Source organism: Rattus rattus, chromosome 3 (assembly GCF_011064425.1).
Source record: "Rattus rattus isolate New Zealand chromosome 3, Rrattus_CSIRO_v1, whole genome shotgun sequence".
NCBI lineage: Eukaryota > Metazoa > Chordata > Mammalia > Rodentia > Muridae > Rattus > Rattus rattus.
In genome coordinates, this window is record NC_046156.1 from 22,212,875 (window position 1) to 22,234,420 (window position 21,546).

General features: G+C 42.2%; 1 protein-coding gene across 1 annotated transcript in view; it reads right to left on the reverse strand.

The window, feature by feature from the left end:
* The window catches only part of Ppp3ca (protein phosphatase 3 catalytic subunit alpha), a 273,470-nt gene that overhangs the window by 33,451 nt on the left and 218,473 nt on the right, over positions 1–21,546 (reverse strand). The window contains 5 exon segments of the mRNA XM_032897274.1: positions 1,581–1,655; positions 3,619–3,690; positions 3,693–3,743; positions 16,530–16,624; positions 18,948–19,025. Of these exon segments, the coding sequence (XP_032753165.1) occupies positions 1,581–1,655; positions 3,619–3,690; positions 3,693–3,743; positions 16,530–16,624; positions 18,948–19,025 (371 nt within the window).

Genomic DNA, 21,546 nt, shown 5'->3' on the forward strand with positions numbered 1-21,546 from the left:
GCTTTAGGGTGGGTGGAAGGAGGCATCAGATCTGGCTGCCTTTACAATGAAAAAAGGAAGGTAGGGAAAAGAAACATTGGGACAATTTTTTTTTTTACTGCTGTTTAAGATTCAGAATCTTTGGTTAGTATTCTTTAGTGAAAAAGACCCAGCCATTGATGAAAATCGTATCTTTTAAAAGAGGTAACACTATCCATGGAAAAGTCAACTGTAATACCTGAGGTTATAATGTGGGAAGCATCTACAGTCTAGACACCTAGGAACTGGGAAGTTAGCCACTTTTGCTTAGTTAACATCTAAACATATTTTTAAATTCTTAATAATTATTTTTTCTTTCTACACCCTCTTTCCTCCTCATCCTATTCCTTTGCAATGCGGTGTCTGAAAATAGTTTATGAGGAGAGGTAAATGAGATAAGAGAAGCTACAGAAAAGAGAACTACTAATGCTAGCAGTAAGTTGTGTGCTTGATGGATATATATGTATATCCTATGTATTTATTAATATTAATTATATATTTATATATATTTTCTGCACTATTTACATAAGTACATGGGCAATAGACACTTTATGCTTTTAGCTGTGACCAGAGTTAATACAATAAAGTACTAAATTATGCCATTCAAAATTAACATTTAGAAAGGGCCACCATCTCCTGTTTTACTAAAGAACTGTTTAATGGCTCTTCATCTAAATTAATCAAAGTATCAACTTTTGTTTTTGTTTCTCTTCTTTATTTGTTATGTCTTATCCCATTGACACTATCTGTCCCACATCAGCTCCTCTATGAAGACTCTTTCTCTAAGGAAAGAGGAATCCCCAGTACCCTCCACAGGCCAGGGCACACTAGCATGTATGAGGAACGTTTGCTCCAGTATGGTGTAACCCCTGCCACATCTTTGTCTCTTCCCCGTGGTTCAGATGCGTCACCAGGGCTCCCAGTCCTCTTCCCTTTCGTTCCTAACCTCTCAGACCTCTCTGTCTTTGGAGAAAACTTAGTGTTTAAAGGTAACTGAACTATCTGCAGAATCGCAAAATAAGCTAAAGACTCTCATGAATTCATCTCCATATATTAATACACAGAAAGTAGTAACCGTTGAGGATATCAGCATTGCTTATAAAATGAAAATTTTAAAGACATGGGGGCAGCGTGTGGAAATGACGGATCAGAGCAGTGGGTGCTGGAGAGAGCAGACCTCAGCACACGCTTCCCCATAGGAAAATGCCTTCTTTTACCACACATATCAAAATAAATGATAGGAGAGAGTGCTGGAAAATACAGGGTTGCCTTTTTTGTTTGTTTGTTTGTTTAAGGAGGTGAAAGGATATCCAATAGCAATATGGGTCACTGAAAGACAGTTATTAAGATGGCTTACATTTCAACAACAGCTTCAAAGCAATGGGGCAAGCCTCTTGTGGTATTATTTCTGACATCTTCTTACCTCAGACAAAATGCTTTCATGTGCACCACTATGATTTAAACATAAACTGGAATCTTAAAAGAACGTATGACTGGGGTTAGCACCGAGATCCTCAGTGACGACAGGGCAGATGGGCTGAGCGCGAAGCTGAAGCTCTTACCGTCAAATCCGTCTTCTTCTGACCCCAGTTCATCGTCTGAGCAGATGTTCAGGACGTTTACCAGCATCTCAGTCACTGCGGCCAGACATGGAAGAAAGGGAAGACAAGACACGGTTTCCAGCTGTGGCTCGCTGCCCTGTCAACGCTCATTAGCCCCCTGTGCACGTCTCAGATAAAGCCATTTCTCTGCTTCCCTTCCTGTCCATAGCGTCTGCATCTATATCTGCCTTCGTGCACCACAAGAGACAAGATGCTGTCGGATCCCACGTAGGCTTTTAAAAATTAAATCGTTATTTCATCCTTGTGAAATCCCCTACTGATACTTAGTAAATATAGGTCAACAGGAAGTGTGGGTAGTGGGGACCAATGAAGGCTGAGTGAGAGCGCCCAGTAAATCTACAAGGGAGAGGAGACCTGTCTTGGAATCTTGTATTTATTTCCGCAATGATGCCACCTGGTGTGGATTAGATCATAGACTTCTGTTCAGCGGAGACTGGGCGGCCAGACCACTTTTAGTTCATTTGTCTAATCCTCCATAGATTCCAGCTCCGTGACAGGTGAGTAGCTGTGTATTTCATAAAAACTGCTGATAGATGAGCTAATACATTTGAAGTAGATTTGGGAATATTGATTTTTTTTTAGAAATAAATATGTTGATAGAAATATCATTAAATTTGATGTCCAAAAAGGCTTTAGGATACTTTGAGATGAACCAGAATTTACTAAAGTAAACAGAGGGTAATAGGTTTACGTAACAGTGTGCTGCCCTCCTTCCTGGCTACGTGCATATTATCACGCTTAATGTTTCTTGAAATTTGGTTGGGTTTTATCACGCAGGCGATGACAGACCCACACACCTTCAGAAGCTGTTTTTAAGGTTACACAGCATCTCAAGAAATCTTCTTTAGCAACCGAAGACACGTGGTGAGAAATGGCAGAGGTGCCGACATGCATCTAGAGCTTAATTATCAAAGCCAAATTATAGTTTACAATATATCATTGATTCCTTTTTATAAAATATGGTCGAGGTTTGAATAATTAACAGAAACCACCCACATAAAGGGTGTTCTATCGTGCACGGTAGCTGTCAGGACCTGGACTGCTTCAGTCCACAGCAGGCAACAGTCTGTTGGCTGGAGCTGACTGGTATAGGAAGCTGGAGCATGGAGTCCTGTGGGTTGGGACACTGTTACAAAGGCACCCACGACTCATCTGATAACTCAGCACTTGCCTTGCAGAACCTTCATCGGCTATTTAAAAAAAAAAAGTCCTCCAAAAGTCTTGTAGGCTCTCACAAACCACACAGCTTTCCTCTAAAACTGTGCACAGACCTGACTTTCTGAAGTACATGGAAATTTGTCTTCACACCGGGCCACTGAAGGCAGACTACATGAGGAATGAATCTGTCAGTTAGGCCTCCTGGCCCAGGGGCTCCTGGCTTTTGCATATTTATCTATATCTATCAATTAATAGATTTATTATTATTATTTTTTTTGCTGTAGTTTAAGTTAAGGAATAGAAACCAGGCCATGGGGGGAAGAGTGAGGGGATGGTAGTAAGAGAGGAGTGGGGGAAAAGGGTGAAAAAGCCCAATTCTGAAGAATGCTGTTTTTATTAACTGTGGGTCCGTTGCTTCATATGCTACCCTTCAGCGTGTTGTGGGCACTGAGCTCTGCCTACAATCGTGGTTACTCATGAGAGAAACACAAGGAAAGCATGACTGTCCTCATTTGTGAGAAGACAACATGACTTCGGGACTACAGGACCAAAGAGTAGGAAGGAATGGGCTGAGCCCTGCTAACACTTTATTTCTACTATTTTAGAAGGCCATTGTTCAACTGGGACTGTTCCTCTGAATCCACTCATGGCACCAGGTCACCAGACACAGGGCAAGCTGTCGCCTCCTTCCTCTCATGGGACAGACTGAATGTTACCTGTTAGACCACACCACTTCTGTCCCCAATGTTGCGGTAACAGAACAGCTCTCGGTTCTTCCCAGGACCTCTTATTAAGAGCAGCTCAGGGCTTTACAGCCTACCTTTCTCCCCAACAAATGGCAGCGACCAGGTGAAAACATCCATGAAATTTGGGAGCCAGTACGGATGGGGGAGCAGTTGAACTGCCTGATGTTCATCACGTTGTTCTCGTACTTCAACACTGCAGCTGCAGCAAGACAGAACAGGAGGACAGCCGTCAGCACGCGTCTCTGTTTATCCACACGTGTAGTGGGTCAGGCAAACTCAACCATTCGAACGAAGAACCAAACCATGAATATGAATGGCCTCATCAGCCCTGATTTCTTGATTTATGAACCTAAGCCTTACTCCTTAGAGGCTGCTACCGCGAGTGCAATGTGTGAGCGGTAATTTGAAATGACATTATCATTTGGAAAATATTTTTTTGTAATGTAGTTAAGCAATTATCAGGAATCAAGATCAAGAGTCTCCTGTAGCCCGGAACATTCTAGTCTTCCTTACCCCCTGATGATAAGAAAAAGGTGGTAATGCTAAGTTGGTCTGACATAATTTAGTAAGCTCTGCCCATACTGGATTCTCTCTCTCTGACTCTCCTTCTCAGCAAAAACATATCCTCCCCCCCCCGCCCCCGTAACAATAACAATTGTTACATTAATCAGCGTAAATTACATATTTTTATTAAATACAGGCAGATATTTGGATCTGATACCATATGAAATAACACTGTGTTGACTCTAGCCCCCACTTCTGAATAGGCTGGAGCAGCCAAGGCCTCCAGGAGCAAAGCTGCCTGCTTCTCTCTGCCCTGCACAGAATCTCACACGAGCAGGGCTATGCTTACTCCTAAATACACAGAGAAGCCCAAGAGCCAATCCTGGCCAACACATACAGGATGAGGAGGGCGTAAGCAATTTCAGGGACAGTTGAGTCATGTGTTTCAGCAGAGACTCCTAGCTTACTAATTGACAACGTTATCTTATGGGACAGACAGGCTGAACTTACACCTGCATTTTCTACTCACTGACCTTAGGACACAGCACAAATATATTTCCCCCGAAATGAAAGCCTTTCAATAAGGATGCGGTCTCATTTCCAACCTGCCTGATTTATGCAAGACTTCATTCTGATTATCCATCTCCAGCATGACGAGTAGTATATTGATGGTGTGTAATGAGTAGATCGCGAGTGATATAAAACAGGCTATTTACATTGACTAGTTGAATACGCAGAAAGTTGTTTTATTACATTGTAATTTTAGGTTGACTTTTATATGGGGAATATGTTATAGCGTGTGATGACCGATAACAGAACAAAAGCCTTTAATAGCTATTAAAGGCTATGAGTGGGTTTGAGCTTTCACAGCAATGCAGGGCCTCTTGCACAACGCTGTCCTTGACGAAACAATGTTTTCAAAACTGATTCTTCATCTGGGACATTTTCTGTCTCAGAAATCCAAGCCCTCCCCACAGTACAGTGCAGTCCAAATGCTATCAGCTCAGTGAAGCCCTTTCTGGTTCTCTTTGATAGACAGATCACCTCCCTTCCATGAATTGTAAGACTTTGGCGTGCACTCAGATGCCACACCTGTTAGGGAACTTTGATCAGGGTTATTCCACATAAATGTATTGGCTTACCTCTCCCCCTGTTTTAAAGGACAGGTATCATAAAACAGGCTGCAGGTTTTTGGTCTCCTATTCCATTTTACTCAGACTAGATTTGACAGGCTGACACAGATGCTGCTATTCCTTCTACAATAGTCTCTCAAGCAAATAGCCCCTCACCCATCCCGTCAGTCTCCTTCACATAAGACACTTGTTGTTTTTACCCTGTGTATCCTGGACCTGGATGCGTGCCAATGACCACTGTCTCTGAAACCGTTTCTCAGGACAGCCATTAATCTTTCAGGTAGACTTGATTAGTGTCCAAGTCCAGGAAACGCACATCTTTTTATGTCGTGATTTGCCTGCTGTAGGTATCAAGCTGCACTGTTAACACACCAATGCTTTTAGCAACTGGCAGTTAACTCAGACTTGTGTGCAGTGAGGCCTTTGCCTTGAATTCTAGACCTAGTTGACAAATACAGCCCCAGAAAACAGAAACAGCCACTTTAGGAACACAGATGGTACAGTTCGCTCAGACAGCAAGGCAGTAGAAATTCTTCTATTCTGATAGTATTCTGAATCCTGCATATATTTCAGGAAATTGTTCTATTATTTATGCAACATGCCATTTGGCAAAACAACAATAACAACCAAAAAACTCCATAAAAACACCGTGACAAATTACCACATTCTGATCTTCAGGACAAAGTATTGCTAGTGTCTGACATTAACTATCTGAGAAAAAAGATTTGTGCTAATGACTTTTTAGAATTTGTTACCATTGCATTTGTTTTTATATCTTAAAAAAAAACCCCACCTTTTAAGGCTCAAATCTGTCTTTTCAGAGTAATTGTCCCTCCATTGCCTCCCTCCCCAACTTTTTATTAACATCAGGTTGTGGGCTCGCAGGAGAAAAGAAGGGAAGTGTGGCTGGCCCTTGCCAGACATGGAATTCGCCAAGCCTGCATGCAAAGGCCTGAGAAGAAGAATAAGTGTGCCCATACTGAACGCGTGCCAACTTCTCTTTCTTGCCCTCAGTCCCTAAACAACTAAGCACAGCAACCTCTCGCAGAACACTGCCATCGCGCAGGGCGCACTGACTGATGGGAGATAATGTTTGTAAGGTAAGCATGCACTGTGCCATTTTACGCAAGGTCCTTGAGCATCTGTGGATCTATTCTCAGAAGGTCTGAGGGTCTTTTCCTAGTTGCTACCCAGGTAGAACTAAAGTGTGATTAACTTCCCTGGATGTAGAACAGGGAGAATCGTCGTATAATATTTCATTTGATCCCCAAAAGAAATCTGAGAAGCTAAGCCAATACATGTGTGTGTGTGTGTGTGTGTGTGTTTGTGTGTGTGTGTGTGTGTGTGTGTGTGTGTGTGTGTGTGTGTGTGTCTGTAGCTGAAGACAGAGCAATTGCAGTAGGGAAATGGAGAAACTTGCTCCGATCATGCAAGCCAAGACTGGTGGATCTCACCCGCTTCCTTCTCCTGACAGGAAGCCCATTCCTTCTCCACAGTTACCTGCTGTCCTTCATGAATTATACATGCACCGATGCTAGTCCTAGCTGTGATACTAATTTAACTTTGGATGTGGTATTCATATTTAAAGATGGCTCAACTTTTGCCAAAGTACAAGCTGCAGTGAAGCAGGATGCAAATTCGCAATGCCCTGTTGAGTGACTTGAGGACAAGTTGTGTTTTGCAGAGCAGCTTGGTGGTAAGAGGGAGCTGTTCCAACAAGGGTTCGTTCAGTACCTCCTGAGGAAGCCAATACTGCTTATTTCATTTGTTTATGATTGGAATGATGCATTTCTACAGTCACTCCACTTGGCCTCTAGGCGGAGCAGGCCATTCGGTTTGAACCTTGACACACATAATCACAATGTTTTACTAAAGTGTTCTCCTGATTTGTGAATAAGTGAAGTGAGCTACTCAACTACACTTTCAAACCAGTAAAATGTCAACTTTGGCCCAAATCCACATCATCTAGCTAATATATATACACCTACCGTAAGGGCACAAAGCATTCAATGTCTCTCAGTGTTTGGAGTCTCCTTTTCCTTTTCCATTACTCTCTGTGTTGACAAACAGAAGTCTGAAAGGACACATGGCTAGACAGCTAGTGGTATAGTCTATAAATAATTACTTAGGACACTCAGGGTCACTTAAAGTCCCTAGATTAGGGTTGTTTCCTTACCTGAACACATGGGTTTACTAGGCTAGTGGTTCTCAACCTTCCTAATGCTACAACCCTTAAATACACAGTTCCTCATGTTGTGATGACCCCCAACAAATAAAATTATTTTGTTGCTATTTTATAACTATCATTTTGCTACTGCTATGAATCACAGTATAAATATCTGATATGCAGGATAGCTGATACGTGACCCCTCTAGGGGTCATGACACACAGACTGAGAACTGCTGATCTAGAAGCTTTATATGACCTCTTTCCCACTTGAGTGGTGTTAACAGACTTTCAGAAGAAAAACTTCATTATTAATCTGATGGGTGAGCAATGTTCTTAATAATTGTTTAGGCAATTACTAAATAGACTTTCTCTTATTCTCTGCAATTAAAAAATGAATCTTTAACTTAAAATGCTGAACCACAACAGGTTTTCTTTTCTCCACTGACACGGCATGTTTGTGAGAGAATCCTTTGAACAATCCTGTACTTATAAGTTACTCATAGATTTGTGGTTTTTTTTAACAATAACTATACATCATCACAATGCATAAAAATTAATCAAATTAGTAGGAAGCAATCTACATTCACGAAATTCACAGTTAACATTTCATCCTCCAACTCCCACACCTTCCTTCCTTGACACCTGCCCCTGACTGTCACTGGGATTGCAAAATGCAACTGAAGCCTTAACAGTGCAGGTTCCTCAGATGTATTTGAGACACAAGCACCCCGCCCAGTGCATTGAACACAATATAGATGATTGAATTGCCACAAAAACTTGGGGGACACCTGCTAAGACTTAAGGAAGAAACAAAGAATCAACAGCAACAATAAAAACATGTCCTGTCTACCAATCAGGAGCCTCTCCATTCCACCAGCAGGTTCCTAAAATCCCCCTTCTCTTACACTTCGTCCCAGAGAGATGCAGAGACACCAGGACACATTTGTGGGCAGGGATAAGTTATTCGCCCTGACTTCCAGCAGACCAGACGGCACAGAACAAACGGTTCTCTCTTGGAGCTGCTGGTGTGAAAATCTGCCCGAAGAGACTGAGGCTTTGGAAAGAATCTGAATCCTATGCATGTGGAAGCCGCCCTGCTCAATCTTCTTGTGATGTCAGAATAAGTCATTTTAGAATTACGTGATTATTTAGTCCAATCATTTTTATCATACCTGCAGAACTCCATCGCAAAGGCATGTTTCTTTGTATTTTAAAACAGCAACCAAGGGCCCTGACCTGCTTGTGGGATGGATACTGGATCTTATATACTTACTGCAAAGCTGTGAAACAAGGCAAAGACTCTACTATGGACCCTTATCTTAAGTCCTCTTGTACTTTCAGTGGCATCACTGGCTCCTGGTATCCAGTGGAGCTCAGGGAATACAGCATATTCACGATGCGGTTGCAGTGTCTCTCAGACTATAGTCAGAGCCTTAGAACCAAGGGGTTTCTGTGATTTTAAAATTGTTAAGGCACACACACACACACACACACACACACACACACACACACACACACACACACACACGCACACGCAAACTTCATAACATGAATAGTAAAAGTTATCAACACCTTCCCCCATCAACATGAAGAACCAGAGAAGCTGGTTACAAAGCAAGAACAAGTGGAAGAGCATCAGAATCTAAAGGGAGACTCCCGACAACTTGCATTTTATTCTTTTCTCACCCTTGTTAACATCATTTCCTTATCTGCAATTGATCATCTACTTCCACCTTAAAGAGACGGAGAAGAGGGAAAGAAAAGCAATAAGAGTGCGAAAGATACAAATGTGGCCTGCTAGAAGCACAGTCACCACAATCTATCCAGAAATAGCAAAAGAAAATGCATGACAGATCCAGGATGTGATTTCCTTCCAATTGTTCCACCCACAGATGCTCTAGCAGCAAACCTAGCATCAGTGCATTCCTTGCAAAAGTTCCTTTGCAAAGTCCCACCTTCACAGAAGGAGGCAAAAAGCCTGGGAGGAAAGTCTTGCTGTAAGCCCTGTGTGTTCAAGATACTTTCTAGGAGGAATCTATGACCTGTGCAGGACTATGCCTATGACTAGGAGCGGCCTGTGACCTGTGCAGGACACCACAGGCAAGGTCTTTCTGATCTTTGCAGAAATACCTTGCATCTTCTAATGATTACTCTTGGGCCACACAATTTCCATTTATTATTATATAAACATGTGTATGTATGCATGTATGTATATTCTATGCATGCACACTTCTCCACAGTATGTGTGTCTTCTATGAACAGATTCCATGGTCCCTTGGATCTAAACCTAACTCTAACTTCAGTTTCTGGCTTCCCCTCTATGTCCTCCTTGATATTTTTCATTTAAGATAGTAAGACGGTCAATGGCTTAGTCAGAGAGTAACTAAACAAGCCATGGAAGGTACTATATGTGGTGACAGAATGCCTCTGCAGGTCATTCTACCCAGCACACATTTAGATGCAAAATGCATGCTCAGTCATTGTCGAGTTAGACTTCAAGCCTTCAGTTTCTAGGTAATTTGTCCACAGTGATATTCTTTAGTATGATATTTCTAACTGGTTTACTATGTGAACCAGTACCCAATACAGAGTTCTTCATAGGCATTTAATTAGTCCATTCCATGTCATGATTAAGACAACGACTTTTTACTATTATTTGCCATAACCAATATGTGTTGCTTAAAATGCAATCCCGGTTTTATAAACTGTAAGCTTTGCTACATATCTAAAGGATGTAGCCCATGTTCAGAAACATACACAGCACAAGGCTTGCTGCAATGCAGCAAACTGATCATCAACTTACTGAGCTATTGATCATTATTACTTTTGTGTAGTTAGCGATCTAAGTTCTACCGTAAATACCAGGGGAACATAGGCATATCACAATGTGTCCATGTGCCATAGTTTCCTTAATCAGTAGATGGGAGTGCATTTCTAACCTCCATATAGTTATTATTTGTATAAGTGCATTCTTCATAAAACTTAAAACACCTTTTAAAACTTTGTTGTCTACCTCTTTGTGTAAAATTTGGATGATACCGTATTACACAATGAATGAAGAAGAGTGTGCCGGATACTTCTGTGAAACACTGAGCTAATCTTAGGACGCCCATGCACACATGCACACACAAATGCACACACACACACACACACACACACACACACACAAATGCACACACACACATACACATTTGTTTCAGTGCATAAATCCCTTCTTTCTTTTTCTGTCCATTCTTGGACTGGACTTGAGTTTTGTTCCTGCTAGACAAACATCCTATCAATGTGTTTCTTTCCAGTCCTTCACTGTTCTTAAAGTTTTATTTTTCTGACACAGGTCTTGCGCAGGATGGACTTCCATTTGCTTGGTGGATTTTTGGTGGGACTCTTCAGTCACAGTTTCTGTGTTTTGCTTTCTGAGCACAGGACCAGCCAACTCTAAACATGGTGATTATTCACATGCAGAATTTAGGGTAACGTGGTGAAAGAAAGAAAGAAAGAAAGAAAGAAAGAAAGAAAGAAAGAAAGAAAGAAAGAAAGAAAGGAAGGGTGAAGATGTATTATTCTTTTCTTCATTTATGGTCATGCATATCGCATTTGTGTGAGCTGATACTCAGCTGTGTGGAAGATCAAGGAAAGGAAACAGAAGATGCAAGGAAAAGGGAAAAGACAGCAGGAGAGGGAAGTAGGTTAAACTCAAAGATGGCTTCCAAAGGACATGAAACCAGAGCTAATTATACAGGAGCGGAAGTCTAGAGGGCACAGGTGGGAACCAGGGAAGTGGCACTGTGTCAGCACAGAGAGGAAGTGAGGTATACAGACTCAACGGTGACTCAGACCTAAGGGTGTCATAACAGAACTACCAAGGCCACCATAAGCTCCAGCTCGAGGCTTGTACAGCCTTGTAAGTGAAAGGCTGCCCTATAACTGCACATAGATAACTATGTCCTGGACATGGTTACCTTATTACATGTGGCCGCATACCTGCCTACCAGCAACACCATTCTCCATGGAAGCAAAGCCTCGCCAGCTGAGTAACACGGTCTTGGGGAAAGGTCAAGAAGCTCTTGGGGTTGGCAATACCAGCCCCTCACTGAATCTATATTGTTATGTCTTTCTTCTGTGTTAAATGCTGTGTGGTCATTCCTAGATTAGTAGGTTCAGTCAATAATCTAAACAATAGCTCGATTAATTATAAATGCATTTAGTGTATCAGCGTACATCCCCAGTTGTCCCAGAACACTCTGCAGTGGATCTGTGTGAAACAGGATTCAACATGACAGAGAAGAGGCATGGAAACTCAAAAAATTAAAAATAAATAAAATAAAATTTTAAATCAGTACAAAACAGAAAACAAGATTTGGGTAGAATGGCTAATGTAGCTATCCCTAAGAAACCTCTCAGGCTCATTTTATGTACCTAATGGATTATTAATACACTTTATAATTATTACTCTTTCGGGATATTATAAAAATTGTTAAGGGCCTGGAGAGATGGCTTAGTGGTTAAGAGCACTGGTGACTCCAGAGGACCTCGTTGGAGTCTCGGCACCCACATGGCTGCTCCCAACCACCTGTCCTTCCAGTTCCAGGGGATCTGATGTCCTCTCTCGGCCCTCTTGGGTACTGCATGTATATGGGGCACAGATATGTATTCAGGCAGGACACCCATATACTTAAAATAAAATACGGTTTAAAAATACTTTAAGAAATTGTTATATTAGCTTACAATGCATTATGTTTCTTTACTGTACTTTCATAATACTTCATTTTATATAATCTTGAAAAATGAAATTCAGTAACTGTATCATCAACGAACAATGCAAAGCGAGTATATCTCACTTGTGCTATTTCCTTGCTGGAGGCTTGTAATTACCTCACTGACCACACTCATTAGGTAATGGTTTTTACAAACGGGGGAGCGCTGTTCCAGTAAAGACACAAGAGTTCTACATGGATCAAATCAATTAAAATGCAGAGTAGATGCTGGCGAGATGGCTTAGCAGGCAGGGGTGCTGACACAGGGTCTTGATGATGAGAGTTCAATGCTCAGGTCCCACCAGGGGACAGGAGACAAGTGATTCCTGAAAGCCTTCATCTGACAGCCACATGTATCCTACAGCAAGCACATATTTGTATTCACACACACATACACACAATTAACTGATTAAACCAGTAGTGGGAATATTAGATTTTATGTCCTAATGTGTCATTTTCTAATTTATGAGTTTCCCACACATGAGATGTTTACATAGACTGCCAGTGAATATGTGTCTGAAATGACCCTATTTAACAACTGGCTTCCAACGTCGACCTACGTGGAGCAGAGCTCAGTAAATAGAAGGAGAGGTGGAAATGTTGTGTCCTTATGGGTGCATTTACTCTACTGAAATGGATAAGGGTGGAAGCAAATGAGTTTAAATGGGAAGAGGTATGTGGCTAGATGCGAACTTGAAATTTGTTCAGGGCAGTAAGCTGAAAGACTGCTCAAGTTTGCTTTTGCAGGTTATAAAGAAGGAAGGAGATCCTTTGTGTATTCTAAGCAGTATGTGGTGAGACTGTAAAGGGACAGATGTACTAATTTCGTGACAGCTCCTGAGAAGCCGTGCACTAACACGTGGCAGCTTATAACAGGAAACATACAACAGTGACGGACCTCTCGTGATGCACAGCTCCATTCATTATTTACAGAAGATCATTTTCTCCTTCACTTTATAGAGGAGTAAATGTAAATGGGCTTCTCGCAGGACGGGATAACTGTGACCTAAGTGTCCACCTTTTGCCCTAGCATCTCACAAGAGCTGTCAGAGTGCGGGGAGAAAGGATTCAGGGTTGCGGGTCATGAGAAAGTAACTGTGATAAGGCAGACGGGAAAGGACAGGCAATGGCTTGGTTAATGAGGGGGCCACAAAGGGTAAGATGTTTAGTCCCACCAACTTTCCAAATGCCGCTGGTCCACCGCAGGCAAGAGGACGTTACTAATGGGAATGACTACATGTCAAACACACTTCTGATCACAGCTAGCATTCGTCCTAAAATTGCCTTACTTTGCAGGTGCTCCATTTACTATCGTAGAACTAATGTTCTTGGTGGTCATCGTCTCATCATAGAGATTAACTGACAGAATTCTCACTCTTACTCTTCCCTTGACTACGTGGTGGAAAGCCTTGCAACTCAGTTTTATTGCACGACTTTTTAAATTTCTAGTTAACATCGGTTTTATTCAAATTAACAATCTGCACTGCAGCCGTGAATAATGGACTCCCACCCCCATGTACTGTATAAGCTGCTAGCATAATAGCTTTAAAGTGCTTCAGAAATCTGACACAAAAGTCTTTTGACATTATGTTCCTACTGAAGAATACACCTTTTTTTTTCCTTTTAGTCTCTCTGTTCTCTTGAGAGAAATTCTGCTTTATGAAAAGGTTCCCTGAATGCAAACAGTTCTATCCTCTTCCTGAAGGACCATGGCTTACCCACAGCAAAAGATCAGAGCTAAGGTCCACAGAAATCTCAAAGATGGTGGAGCACCTTGTTCTGTGCTCAAGTCCCTGACTTGTCACATTGGAACTGTGCACAGAGGCAACATAGCCAGAGTGTGAGAAGCCACTATCTGCACGGAGAAACAATGCTTCATAGGAGAATGGGAAGTGTCTAAGGACATTATGGAATGGCATGGAGTTGCCTTCATTTTAATAGGTTGGGTTTTATTTAATTGTCAATAATTCACGCTATTTGCCAGGCACCGTCTATCCAGAAAGCATTTAGCGAAGGCATTTTGTTCCTTGGGTGTTTTTGTCTATTGTTTTGTTGCCATATGACATCATGGAGCCCAGGTTAGGCTGGAAATTGCTAGCTAATGATGACCTTACTCTCTTGATCAGAATGCCTCCCCGTCCCAAGTGCTGACATTAGAGATAAGTATGTGCCACCCACTGCTCCTTAGGCTTAGTAGAAAACTGAAGGAAATGCTCTAGCACAATACGTAAATTCATACACTTAAGGTAGATTACAGGAGCATGGTGGCCAATGTTCTGGCCAGTGTCATTGCCCTGGGAAACACTGAAAAGCTTCACGTAACTAATCCAAACGATTAGCTTTTATTAGTTTAATCCAAAATAAGTTTGTTGCTTAAAAAAATTTATCAGCCTTTACTTTTTATATCTTTTCTATAAAATTTGAGCACTGTTTTATGCCCAGATCAATATTTTAAACAAGGCTTTTTCCATTCAGAGAATTACTTCTTGTCAAATGCATTTCATGTGGATCCCCTCGGTTGACGTCATTAGTGACTCCCCAGCCTCTTGCTTTATGGACTGCCTCTGAGCACACAGCATACAGAGAATATGCTCTGTTGTATTGGGCGTTCTTGCCTCTCTAAGGACAGCACATCTTTTCTGGGAACCACCTATGATATGGGTGCTGTATGCCCATGGATGTCTATGCTCCTTAGTTTCAGGCCATCACAGTCAGTGTGGTCTTACACAAGATTACGTGGCTATAGCACATGCCATTTAGCCTTCTTCACTCACTGGGCTGAGAGGAAGGTCTGAGCGTAGAATCCACTCACTGCAGGTAAAAGAGGCATGCAGAGAGAAGCATAAGGGGGCACGATTCCTGGTAGCATGAGAAGTTACTGGGATCATGCTTTGGCTCTGAGCAGGAGGAAGAACCATGCACACAGAGTAGAATATATAAGGCCAGTAAATGCACAAACAGTCGAGTAATCCACAGACACCTGGGAATAATGGAGGCCAAGGCCTTTATAGGGTTTTCTGGGCTCCAGGCTCCGAGCAAGAGCATAACTGTCCTGACAGGAAGAAAAATATTCCAAAGATGCACTTATGCCCCACGTTTGAGCTCTTACGCTACTGAATTTCCCCAGAACTCTTATGCTGGGAGAAGAATAAATTGGTGCCAGCCAGAGGGGACACATGTGTCCCGGAAAGAGAATCCACTTAGCGCTGACAACTGTCAGATCACCTTGGAAGAGCAGCCAGAGCCAGATGGCAATGATGACCTGAACCACAGCGTGACCAGGACAGCTTCAGGGCCGATATACTTCTTACCTCAATTCCATGTCAGGACCCTAAAGATGCACTTGGAAGGGCAGGGTCAGTACCTCTCTGTCCCTGTCCCCAGCATGAGCTCACTGAAGTGAAGCCCCTTTCCCTGCTTTTCACTATTATTTATTCAATTGTCCTATTGGGGAAGGTGGCCTCCTCCAGCTTCTGGGTGCTGTCAGGGCCAAGGCTTGGACCACATGTTCTGTAAGAGGACGTCGATCACATTAGCTGAGGTACAGGGATTGTTTGAATTCCGCTTTCAAAGATGCTTGTTCCAGTTTCAGGAACAAGATTCCCTTTCCCCCACCCTGTCTGAACCTCACCTCATATCATGTATTATTTGACTGACTTCTCTTTTTCTTAATTTCTAAAACGCACACTCAGAGACATGACCTCTGTCATACCCAGACCAATGGCTACTAGACTTAATCCTTTCTGCACACTTTATCATCTGCCCTGAAAACAGGTAGAATATGTCGTGTTTGGACCAGGATGGCTTTCTGGAGAAAGGAAGGTCCCAATCCCTTCATCTGTCCTTTCCTTATAGAAGGACATGATGCCCTCCGGCTTCCCTGTTTCGGAAAGCAGGTAGGGCATTTCAGAAATGAAGTCCACGCTGTGGGGAGTATTCCAATTCAGGACATGCCGGATGAGTGATTCTGTGAGAGGCAACTGACTACAGGCACTCACTTTGCATAGAGGAAGATTCTTTTTAAGGAGTTGACCCTGCACTTGGTCAGCTCAGAAAGTGACTCATAGTAGGGGTTCAATAAATAGAATTGGAATTTAAAGCTGTGACTTCCTTTTTGATAGACAGGCCTTTGCTGAACAAACACAATCCCATGTTAAGTATACAAATTTAGCTTTTGTAAAGGAGCATAATTTACAGTTCCGTCCACGTAGAAGAGAGAGCGTCTCTACTGATTAAACAAAATGTAGAAAATATTTTGAAAGCATCAGGGTATGGATTTCAGCTCCAAATATTTGAACCCATTTCCATAAGTATATAAGGGATCGACAAAAAGTAGACGAGTTTAAAATGTTAACGCTCAAGTCAGAATCAGTTTAAGCCCGGAGGTGCACACTACTTAAGACATCGCCAAGGAGTCTCACTTACCTTTATTATTGTACACATCTAAGTAATTTGGTGCCGAGAAGATTGTAATTAGAGACGGGAAGCCTGTTGTTTGGCTTTTCCTGTACATGCGGTACCTACAGACAACAAACACAAGGTCATAAGCGAGCTGCGCGTGGACACCGTCGTACACCCCTGCCACCAGGGAGTTAGTTACATTCTGTCTCTCAAAGAGGATCCGACGACACGCATTAAATAAAACGTCTCTAAGTCTTTTGAACATAGGCATCGATCTATTTCAGAAGAGACGAGAATGTTAATCTAGAATCACACATGTGGTTTCCAAATGGGTCTATCTCTGAAACTTGGCAAACCTCGGCGGGGATGGGCGGAACTCAGGGGAGTTCTAGTTCATTTTCAGGTGTGCAACACGAAAGGCAGAGGCTGCCACAGCCTCTGTGGTTTTCATAGAGTGGCCAATCGAGTCAGGTGAAGGGGACAGGGAGAGGAAGCACTAAGCCCAGGTCAGGCATTCTGTAAACTATTCTGAATAAGGTTACATATGAACCTTTGGCTAGTGATTTCCTAAGGCACAGTGGTTTTCTTTTTTCTTTTCCTCTTCAAAGAATGTCTCATTAAAACCATGAATTTTACTGAGACTTTCTATTTTCGAACTTTATTTATTACCAGGCCCTGCTGGTGTCTGCACAGCAAAGATTATTGTCTCACCAGGGTGAGAATTAATCAATCGGTAATGAACATTCATGAGAGGCCACCCTGCTACTTTTCCTGTATCAGGATAAAAATAATTCATAATATAACACTGTAATTATCTACCGAAAAAGAGCTAAAGGTGAGGGCTCTTCTTTTACCACCAGGAAAATACACTTCATGATTTCTGTCTTACAAATTTAGGAATATCAGTTTAGAAGCATTCTTCTACAACAAAACCTTATCATTTCTTCGGCTTGCTTTCTTGTTGTTTGTTTTGTTTTGTTTGTTTGTTTTCTGGTATCTTAATGTAACTGAGTTCTAAAAGTACTCCCAAACTGTACCTTTATACAGACAGCCACTTTAAAGGTTTAATTTTAAGCAGATTTTGATTTTTTTTTTCTTTCTGGAGATACACACTGCTTTTTCCCAAAAGAAACACTCTATTAAAAACCTTTTAAGCTATTTCAGATGTATTTTGTTTATGGAATTATGCTTTTATTGGGGCAGAGGCAGGGGTTGCCATAGTGGGAGTAAGACAGGCCTTTCCCTTCCCATAGGAAAAAGAAAACTTTCTTCAAAAGCAATGTGACAATAGAAATCGCAGACTCTGTATGGGAGCGGTGGGATTCATGATTTAAGAGTAGTGGGTCAAGGCACAGGTATTCCTACCCTTCACCAAAGGGAACAACAAACAAACAAACAAACAAACAAACAAAATTACATATGTCCCCAATTTCCTCATTTTAAACAAAAAATATTTGATGCTAATTGACAATGGCTGGTTAAGGAAACCATCTCCTGTATGTAATGTGGTTAAAAACTTCTGTTCTCGATGTCTACCCTCATGGAAAAGACACCCAAAATGACAGGGCACACTGTCACCCCGAGAAGTGCGAACGACCCTGACAATGTGCATGAACAAACAGGTTACTTCAATGAGCAGCGACAGCCACTGACTGTACAATGCCAGCTCAGCTCCTACAGGCTAAGTCACAGCTCAGGAGAACCTGAGTTTGTGTCATGTTTCAGGGACATGCACTTTAATGGGCCACCATTCAAAGGCACAAATATCCCAGGTCGGCACACATATTATAAGTGCTCTTACTTTTCAGAAAATTCAAAATCCAAAGGATGAGTTTATTCTTTTTCTAAGGCAATCAAAGGCCTCTCCACGAAGCCTGTCAGGGAAGGAGACCAGACCTCAAGAACTAAGATGAATCTCCCTTCCTCTTCCTCTCACTCAGGTTCAAAACTCTTTAAGGAAAACACTTGACGTTTCTTAGTTTTCCAGACCCTCAAACATAGGTTTTAAGAGTTCACCAAATACAAAATTAATTCCGGAGAACTGTTTGATAGAATATCTATTTTGCTTTCTTTCATTTAGTAAATGTCTGCATGTAACCCTTATAAAACTCTACAAATTATTATATCTTTTAAATATTAGTGATGCTCATTACCATTGTGAACTGAGACCAAGAAGCAGACGATGATCTCCTGGGGATTACAATAATTGCTAAAATTGGAAGTAAGGGGAGGTAAGAGTTTCATATGCCTAACATATGTTATGAACTTAACTTACATTTGTAAACATAAATGGAAAAGTAGGTATCAGCAGTTATGCACTTAGACGTTTTAAATGTAGTTCCTCCTGGGTATATGCCTGGTCAGAGCGAGTCTGCACTGCCTACGCTAGCACAAGAACACCTGACAAAATGGCTATCATTGATAATCCTCAGTAATGCTCACCCTGCATCCTGGGCTTCGTGGGCTCGGAGTATGGACAACAAATTATTGTGCTGCAGGAAGTCACATACAGCCGGGTAACTGCCAGACAGAGAAAAGGGGAGATGGTTAGGAAGTCTTCAGGAGTCACGGGATTTCACACAGGCATCCAGATGTTGCTGGGATCCAGCCCAACCACAGAGCACCCAGGGCACAAGTTCCCTGCTTCTGAGGACAGGTTCCTCTCGGAGTCAGATGAGGCTCACGCATATGGAAGGGATGATGCCACCTCTGAAAGGCGTGCTCTGACTTCCAACACATGTGCCTTGGTGTGCACACCTGCTTTCGCACATGTCCATCAGCACACACCCAGAGTAATAAGGAGAATTAAAAAGAAAGCTGTGATATCAAAACTTCATTACACCTGAAACCCAGATTACAAATGTAAACTGAAAGACGCTGTTTGAAACTGCTATGCCTTTGCTCTAGGATGTCTGGAAATAAACTTAAAACCAATTAACTTTAGACAATTGAAATTGAGGTCAGGAAAAACAATATTTTGTAGGTAAACTACAAAAATGTACTAGAGCCTAAAACATGCACACAGATATATTAATAAATTTAAAATAGCTACTTTGGAGAAACAATTTAGTATATGGGACAAACACGGGGGCTATGCTACATATTTGCAAATTCTCCAATCACCAGGAAAACAAATACTTCTACAATGGCACATAGGTAGAGATATGAACTCTGTGATGGTTAGCAGTGATGGTCAACTTGGCAGGTACTAGCTACACCTAGGAGACAAACCTCTGGGTATATCTGTGTGGGAGATTTTAACACTAGGCTCATCCAAGTGGGCAGATCTATCATAGCACATTCCTTGGGTGAGGACCCGGGCATGAGAAAGTGAGCTGAGTACCAGTATGTATGTATGTATGTATGTATGTATGTATGTATGTATGTATGTATATATATATATATATATATATATATATTCGTATTCTCTCTCTGTGTGTCTGTCTCTCTCTGTGTCTGTCTCTCTGTCTTTCTCTCTCTGTGTGTGTGTGTCTGTCTCTCTCTCTGTCTCTGTCTCTGTCTCTGTCTCTCTCTCTGTGTCTCTGTCTCTCTCTCTGTGTCTCTGTCTCTCTCTCTGTCTCTGTCTCTGTCTCTGTCTCTGTCTCTGTCTCTCTCTCTCTCTCTCTCTCTCTCTCTGCTTCTTTCTGACTGCAAAGCAGATGTAATGTGACCAACAGCTGCTGCTGTGGCCAACCTAACCTCTGCACCATGGCGGGATGCACCCTTCTTCCTTCCTCAAACTGCTCTTTCGGCACTTTGACACAGCGGGGAGAAGTAACGAATATAGATTGTAAGAAGGATTTAGTTCTTTGGCAAAAGTGTTTGTTTTACAAACCGTGAAGAGTTTCAGTTCATCGGCACACACATGCATGTGCATACTTTGAATCAGCGCTCTGGCTTCGCTGATTCCACAGAGGGATGGAAATGTAGGACAAGGGGATGGCTTGCTCCCTTTGCTGGAAGGCAGGCCACGCTGAGTAAGTAGGGTGGCATGGCAAATGTGATGCGTCACTTCTACCGTGGACGCTTTAATAAGTCAGATAGATGCATTAATATGATAAAAAATTACAAATCTACAGAGCAATAAAATACAGCACAGATAAAATATTACATAAGTTATATAGACATTATAGGGTGAGGCAGCAAGTCCCCATCCCTGTCCCCAGTCTGTAGGTCATGAAGGAACACTGAGACCATGATCTTGCATGAGATTCCATGGCGGATGTGGATCAGTAGACGGCAGAGGGTGAGTGCTCTGTACAGAGGGGGCTCGCACAGTGCGTGTGAATAAAGAAGGCTGAAGAGAACATGTGAGCAACTGCAGAAAAGTTAGGTTCGATCTGCGTGTCTCCTTATGTATATCTTTCTAACAGATCAAATATACCTTAGACTTTGAATTAAATACTTTAGACTTTTTAATCCAGATTTTGCCTGCAGGTATCACTACAATGTGTTTGCATGTGTAAGCCTTTGTATATACTTTCCTAGTATGCTTTTGCCTCTTGGTAAGGCCAGTTCTTCCATGATGAGGTAAAAGACCCCATAAGAACCTTCTAGGTAAGCCCACCTCACCCCTAAGCCTACAAAATCACTGCCTTTACAGTGTGCACCTCGGACCTTCCTGATACTTAGCATATTGTTATATGAAGTAGGATTACAGATCTGCCCTTTAGCGATAGGAAATTCCAGCAGAGGGAACCCACTGATTTCTCCACTCTCTGAGTGCTTGACAACTTTTTGGAGCTCATGTGCAGTCACTGAGAGAGACAGGACAAGTACAGTCAAGCACAGTGAGTGGAGGGGGGATGCAGACAGTGCTGGTCTTCCTGGTTGCTTCAGCTCAGCAGAGCGGGTCCTGCATGGTATAGACAGGAAGATGCAACTACCTCCTCCTCCTCCTCCTCCTCCTCCTCCTCCTCCTCCTCTTCATCCTCCTCCTCCTCTTCATCCTCCTCCTCCTCTTCCTCCTCTTCATCCTCCTCCTCCTTCTCACCATCCTCCTCATTCTCCTCCTGTTTTTACCCTTTCCAGCTTGTCCAGA